Genomic DNA, 7335 nt, shown 5'->3' on the forward strand with positions numbered 1-7335 from the left:
AAACTCAAAGGAAAAAAAAAGCAAATAGTGAATGAATGGTAGAATAAGAGGGAGTTTGGGTTTGCGGTAGCTACTGCTTTTTTTGTCAACCTCAATAATACAGTGTTTGGTTATAAATAATAGTTGTGTTTTGATGCATGGGACCCACAAAATATGAGGTGCAACCGTAGGTTCAGTTGAAGCAATTTTTTCATGCTTTTTCCTGCTGTCTCTTTGTATAGTGGAGAGCAAACTCTCCACTGCTCACTTAATTAACAGTGGAGAGCAAACTCTTCACTGTTCACGTGAACAGTGGTGTCACTCTCCACTGTTCCGGCCGGTCCGGGTCCGGGTCAAAGTTAAATGCATTAAACCGAGGTCTGACTCAGTAAAAAAAAATTCATTTTTTTAATTGTGTTTTATTTGAAAAATTAGAAGGCAATCCCAATTTTATTCTTGCCGGGTCCGACCTGGTTAAAAAAAATTTTAATTTTAATTTAATTTTTGTGTTTTATTAAAAAAAATAGAAGTAGATTGCTTGATGACGTAGTATTTGTAGAATTTGATCTCCACCTCAATTTTATTCTTGATGATATATTACATGATGTTGTTGCGAGAAAATATAGTCCTTGTTGGATAGATTTCGTACGTTATGAAATTGCACATAATTTAATAGAACAATAAAAAATATTTGATATCAATATTATTTATTTCATGATATCATAACAGTAGTTAAATCGACAATATTTAAATTAAAAACCATCAATATTAATAAATATTTTATAACTTCAATTTGAAAAGCATTCTTTTAACCAAACACATTAAACTACTTTTTATTTAACCTCAATTTCAACCACAGTTTTAATCAAACATATATTTTTCCAAACCAACCTCAACTAAAAGTACTTTTTATAAAATAACTTTTTTTAAACCAGAACTAAATAGTAAAACACCTAGCTTTTTTTTTTTAGGTTTTTACTAATAATAGTACTAATGATTAATATTTTTTGGGTTGTGGGCTGACAATGGCGCCCCCATTTGCTCCCTTGGATCTCCGTCTAACTTAACATTCTCGCCACTACCTTTGATTAGGGTCATAACAAATGTTGTTTTATGGTATTTATAACCAAAATTTTGTTTTGTTTTTTCAATAATATCAATATCATTTAAAATTAAAATTTATATCCAAAATGAATGAAAAAAAAATCAGAAGTTAGTAGTCACATCATAAAAAAATTTAACAAAGCATGTCAATTGTGAATTTTTTTATCCATATTAACCGAGTACTATTTACTATTTATTATTTGATATAAAATAATAGTAATTTACACACATAAAAGTTAGTTTTGAATGAGTTTTTTTAAATAATTATTTTTTGAAAAACCTATTAATTCATATCAATATTAAAATAAAATAACTAAAAATATTTAAAAACTAATTCATGTTAGTATATCAAAACAATTTGAAAACAAGAGTTAGTTTTGAATCAAGTTTTGACTCAAGTTTCTTCAAATAATTATTAAAAAAAAACCTATAAATTCATATCAATATTAAAATAAAAAAACTAAAAAAATTTAAAAACCAATTCATGTCAGCATGTCAAAAACAATTTGAAAACACACATAATTTAAAGTAAAAATAATAAAAAAATTTAATTTTTTTAAAATATTTTTAAAATACAAAAACAAACAAACTCTAAATTAATATAAAGCTTTGGTGAATTTAAATCAATGATGAACTTCTTATTGCTTTGATCTTAAATAATTGTTTGAGAATGTGGTTAAAATTAAATTTTAAATTTTTTTATATTTTTGAATTGTTTTGATGTTAAAAATAAAATTTTAAAATAAAAATAAAATTATTTTAATATATTTTTAAATAAAAAATATTTTAAAAAATAATAATTATTATACTTATAAATACTAAAAAAAAATGGGTTTAAGAAAAACAACGAGCTGAAGAGGGGAAGAATTTTTGATTTAATCGATAAAATTCGAGGGTTTTGATTGAAAATAAAAAAAGATGAAAAGAGAGAAAGGAAGGGAGAGAAGGGAAAAAAACTGAAAAAGAACGAATTTATTATAATTGTTTTTAGTTATTTTATCTAATTTATGAAATACAAAGTGTAATTTATTTTTTAAAATCAAATTATAATAGCTCCATGTAATTAATCCATTGTTTTTTCATGAGTGAGAGAGTTGTGCTCCAATAATACCTAATAAATTTTCATCCATCTATAATCCGAGAAAAAGTCTGTCCACTAAAAAAAAAAGAAGAAAAAGGAGTAAAAGCCATCTTCTCGATTCTCATCCAACATCGAAAAGACCGAGCAAAGAGAAGAATGCCAGAGCTACCGGAGGTAGAGGCGGCGAGAAGGGCGATAGAGGAACATTGCATAGGGAAGAAGATAAAGAAGGCCATCATTGCCGACGACAGTAAAGTCATCGATGGAGTCTCTCCTCCTGATTTTGTGGCAGCGCTTGTTGGAAAAACTATTGTCTCTGCTCTTAGAAAGGGAAAGAACTTGTGGCTCCAACTCGACTCCCCTCCCTTCCCTTCCTTTCAGTTTGGTAATATACTACGTTCTTTTTACTGGGTTTCTGATTTCATGCACTTTAAAGCTGATTTCTTGAGAGCTTTTGTGACATGAGTTTTCTTTACTTGCTGTTTCTTAGGGTTTTAGGAAAGTGGGTTTATTTTATATTTTAGTTATTTTAACAAAGTTTTTATTTGATATTTATGTGTGTAAACGATGCAAAGATATGTTTTTGTTTATATGTTCTCATTCCTTGAAAACCATAACAATTTCAAGTAAAAAGATTATGATTACCATTTCTTTGTTTTTCATAATCCCATTGCTTTGCTTACTAAACATAAAGGATCACATTTCAGGGATGGCTGGTGCTGTATATATTAAAGGAGTTGCGGTTACCAAATATAAAAGGCGAGTTGTGTTCTGTAATATGCACATGCAACACTCCTAGCTTGCTGAGATAACTTATTTCTTGTGTTTTCGTCTTGTACAAATGATCTTTCGGTGTTGATTATATTAGAGAATTGCGTGCAGGTCTGCAGTAAATGACTCTGATGAGTGGCCTTCCAAATATTCAAAGTTTTTTGTCCAGGTATGAATCACTACGCTATATGTTTTAATAAAGTTTCCATTTCCATGCAAGTGTTTTATTGAATAAATAATTCATAATTCTGGCATGATCCATTTGGTTATTGGTTTTGGAGTTCTATTGACTGTGGAATTGCAAACAAGTCTCTCAATTTATTCACTAACAGGGCAAGAAAAATCCAAAAGATTTCTAATTTGAACTTTTGGAATGAAGAGTTAGGGTTTCAAGTTAGAACATGGAAGTTCTATAAAATTATGAAAGTATGCGTATTGTTTAGAAACTTGCAAAGTTACAAGAGGTTTTTATGACACTTAGAAATTTTTGTATCTGTGATGAGGGCTCCTGCATTGAGTACTTTTTCTACCAGTTAATCAACATGCAACACTCTTTCTGCAGCTAGATGATGGTCTGGAGCTTTCTTTCACTGACAAGAGGCGATTTGCTAAAGTCCGCTTGCTTGAAGATGTACACAAATACCATTTGTTATTCTGGATGAACTTTTCAAATTTATGTACTTTGGTAGGTATTTTGTAATTGTTCATAACAATATTCTTTTCTTCTTTCCTTGGTGCAGCCAGCTTCTAAGCCCCCGATATCTGAGTTGGGCCCCGATGCATTATTGGAGCCGATGACAGTTGATGAACTTCATGGATCCCTAAGCAAGAAGAAAGTTGCAATTAAGGCTCTATTACTTGATCAGGTTAAAATTTATGTTGATTTGCTGTACTATTTCTAAGATAGCGTAAGAGACATAAAGGTGTAAATAAGCAAGTGGGGCATGGAGAGTGATTTAGGGGTAACTATTGGTCAAATGTTTCAAAATGCATGGCTGACAATCCCCTTTCATTTTTATTTTTGAAAATAATGAGTAACAAAGACAAGTAGTACTCATGGCATGTTTTACTTAATGATATTCAAAAGGTCGGTGTGACCATTTAAGTGAAAGATGGCTCAAGATTAATAAGAAGCAATATTAGTGAAGAGAAAGGCTTTTCAACCACATTTAGCCCATCAAAAGTGGCAGTCATAATCTGATTGGTGTAGCCAATGCCAATAAGATTGGATATGGTTTTATGCTGACATTATGGTGGATGGTAGTTATCTCAGCTCCTGGCCTCTTGCAAATGGTAATTATCTCAGCTCCTGGCCTCGTGCTAAATTCTTAAAGGACATGCCCAGGTTTCATAAGCTAAAAGACTAGGAAATCAAAACATCCTGATCCTGTACTATTGTTCCTCCTACAGTTTAAGGAACACTTAATCGCTAGAAAACAATATGGTTGGCAAAGTAGTGCTCAATAATAATTGTTTAACAACTGCTAGGATTAATCACATGCCTAGAATGATTGACAAGTTCTTTTACCCCAAAGAGGTTTTAAAGTCTCCTCCCATCATTACTTGTTATAGTTTTGGAGATGTAAATGGTCATGAAATGGTCAATATGATGATTTGTTATAACAGAGTGCCTTTACAAGCTTTTTTTAAATGATTATTTTTAGCTCTAAACTGCTGACATGGTTATAGTATTTCTGCATACGACTGTTCTTTCAAATGTACATTTCAACACAAAATGAAACGTTTGTTTTAAAATTCTTTGTTAAATAATCAATCTAATTGTGTTTAATTTTTGCAGAGTTTTGTATCTGGAATTGGTAACTGGATTGCAGATGAAGTGCTATACCAAGTTAGTGTACCTCACTTTAACATGGGTACCAAATTACAGTTTGATTCAATTGTGTTTTGATTGAAGCACCATATCGTAGTCAATTATCAAGCTTTTAACTTGGATACATGCATGATTGTTTTTTCTTAATTTGATGATGACAAACCCTAGGCTCAGAGAATTCATAGTGTTGCTTTTTTAGCTTTTATTTGTCATATTATTCAGAAAATTAATAAAGTGTTCTCGTTTTCATGAATCAAAAGAATTTTGGAATTGTTTTCAAAAGATGAATTTTTGCAAACTGATGATTGTTTAATTGGATGAGTGCATGCAGCTAAAATGTAAGTATAATGTATTCATTCTTAAGAAGTAGAGGGATAGCAATTGAGGGCCTGCTTAAAATTGTTTATTTTTGTTGCTGAAGACCAACTGGCAATCTAGCTAGGAGTGCTTGGCTCAAGTTAAATGTAGTGTAAAATGGGCTTTAACAGAAAGAACACAATGGCCTATATTATAATAGAGAATATTAGGCTTCTTCTGCTGGCCCTATTTGTTTCTGGGGATCTGTAGTTACTGTATTTACTTGACATTCAACAATATCTTGATTTGATGACCTGGCTGACTTTCCTTGTATCTCCTGCCTGATGTGGACTTTGATGATTGTTATTTTTCATGCACAGGCTAGAATTCATCCACTGCAGATTGCTTCCAGCTTATCCAGAGAAAGTTCTGCAACTTTACACAATTGCATCAAGGAGGTAGGAAATCTGTTTTGATTTGCAACTCTTGTAAGCAACCACTTAAACCTGATTTGTTAAACATGCAATTTTCATGGAGAAGTAGATAAAAACATGTGTAGGTTGTTCAGTATGCGGTTGAAGTTGATGCTGATTGCGACCGCTTTCCTCTTGAATGGTTGTTTCATTTTCGATGGGGAAAGAAACCTGGAAAAGTTAATGGTAAGATACTTTTGATATATAGTAATCCTTTTGATAAAAAAAAAAAATTCTTTTTACAGGTGATTGAAAAAGCAGTAGAAGTTGGGGCAGATAGTAGTCAGTTCCCAAACAGTTGGATTTTTCATTCTAGGGAAAAGAAGTCTAAGAAGACTTTCATTGATGGTTTGCTTCCCTACCCTCCATATTATTTCTTGTAGCATGACATTTAGTTGATTGTTGCCCCCCTTCTAACAGTGGCTTCTTTTTTTCTATCCCATCATACACATATCACTACCTGCTGTTAGTGCGTGCCAAAGATATGAAGATAGAAGTGACTTGGTTGAAGAGTTAAAATAACTTTTAGATCTGACATCCTGACTTCCAGTCCCTTTTGTTTTGATTCACAAAGGCCTGCCTATCCTTTTCTTAAGTTGTTTTAGTTTCCTTCACACGAACATTGATAAAACTTCTTCATTGTGGCAGGGAAGGAGATTGATTTTATTGTTGCTGGTGGTAGGGTATGTCTTTTAAAAGCGAGCTTATGATATTTCTTTATTTGCTCTACTAAGCAGATGAATATGAGTGTCCATATTATCATGTGCATGCGCACTTTAACCATTGAAAAAAATACGTAGTTGATTTTTATGGGCTTGTATTCTGGGTTTTAGACAACAGCCTATGTACCGGGGTTACAGAAGCTAAATGGAAACCAAGCTGGGAAAGCAGTGGGAAAACCAAAAGCAAGAACTTCAAAGAAAAAAAGAGATGGGGATGATGATGACAATGACAATAATGAAGATGGTGGCAGTGAACCAGCTACCGAGGAAGAAAAAATTGCAAGAAAGGCCAAATCAAAGAGAGAGTTGAGGCCTAAAAGTCCCGGGAAAAAGCCTTTAGCAAAAAGAAAATCCAAAGCAAGTGATACTGACAGTGAAGAAGATGAGGTTGCTGCCACTGCTGACGACGACGACGACGACCACGACCACGGCGGCGATCAGAAGAAAAAACCTAGAAGAGTGACCAGTAGAAAACAAGTCATGGTAGGTAAAGCACCCAAGAAATTGGTTAACAATCAAAATACTAACAAACCAAGGAAGAAAGTGAAGTAGATTGCTGTTGTGAGGTATCACATGGTGCTGCCGAAGCCTGAGCCCTAATTTTGGAAGTATGGAAAGGTGGTAGGGCATCTAGTTTTTGCTTGTATTGACAGTGAAACGAATTTGTCTGTCTTGTTCAAGTTACTGTCTTTCTGCTAATGCCAGCGGCTTCTATTAATCGTACAACCAGGGCTCTCTGCCTCTGGAAGATGTAAATCTTATTTGAATGGATTAAATGAAAGAATTTCTAAATTAGCAAACAAATTTGTGATTTTAAGAAATGCCTGCTCTCGAAAAAAAACAAAGAGAGGAAAAAGAGACAAATTTAGCAACCACCACAACAACTCAGTTACCTTGAAGGGATTGTTTTTTAAATATTTTTAATTTAAAAATATATTAAAATAATATATATATTTTTTATTTTTTAAAACTATATTAGTTACCTAGGAAAAAATTATGATTATGCTGGGTGTTAACCAGCAAAAGCATGCTAGGCAGGCAGGGTGAGGCACCGCAATATATTATTTTTATGTGAAG

The 7335-nt window shown here is 32.5% G+C and overlaps 1 protein-coding gene across 5 annotated transcripts; it reads left to right on the forward strand.

The window, feature by feature from the left end:
• Positions 1-2165: 2165 nt before the first annotated feature.
• On the forward strand, positions 2166-7062 carry LOC133701868 (formamidopyrimidine-DNA glycosylase). 5 transcript variants are annotated; one of them, XR_009843630.1, is made up of 10 exons: positions 2166-2549; positions 2872-2923; positions 3047-3104; positions 3498-3566; positions 3676-3801; positions 4734-4784; positions 5444-5521; positions 5607-5722; positions 6185-6219; positions 6370-6404. XR_009843630.1 is itself a non-coding variant. In XM_062126015.1 (10 exons), the coding sequence occupies exons 1-10, from the start codon at positions 2321-2323 to the stop codon at positions 6808-6810; spliced, it is 1401 nt and encodes a 466-aa protein (XP_061981999.1). In that variant the 5' UTR covers positions 2175-2320; the 3' UTR covers positions 6811-7062. The 5 variants fall into 5 exon arrangements, 3 of the variants coding, with proteins under 3 accessions (XP_061981999.1, XP_061982001.1, XP_061982000.1); XM_062126015.1 differs by having other exon boundaries at positions 2175-2549; positions 5623-5884; positions 6370-7062; XM_062126017.1 differs by having other exon boundaries at positions 2175-2549; positions 5623-5722; positions 6370-7062.
• Positions 7063-7335: the final 273 nt, after the last annotated feature.

Source organism: Populus nigra, chromosome 8 (genome assembly GCF_951802175.1).
Source record: "Populus nigra chromosome 8, ddPopNigr1.1, whole genome shotgun sequence".
Classification (NCBI taxonomy): domain Eukaryota; kingdom Viridiplantae; phylum Streptophyta; class Magnoliopsida; order Malpighiales; family Salicaceae; genus Populus; species Populus nigra.

Coding starts and splice junctions, on each gene's coding strand:
- LOC133701868 (XM_062126015.1), top strand. CDS start 2,321: ATGCCAGAGCTACCGGAGGTAGAGGCGGCGAGAAGGGCGATAGAGGAA. Junction 2,924..3,046: donor GCGGTTACCAAATATAAAAG/GCGAGTTGTGTT, acceptor AATTGCGTGCAG/GTCTGCAGTAAATGACTCTG. Junction 6,220..6,369: donor TTATTGTTGCTGGTGGTAGG/GTATGTCTTTTA, acceptor TCTGGGTTTTAG/ACAACAGCCTATGTACCGGG.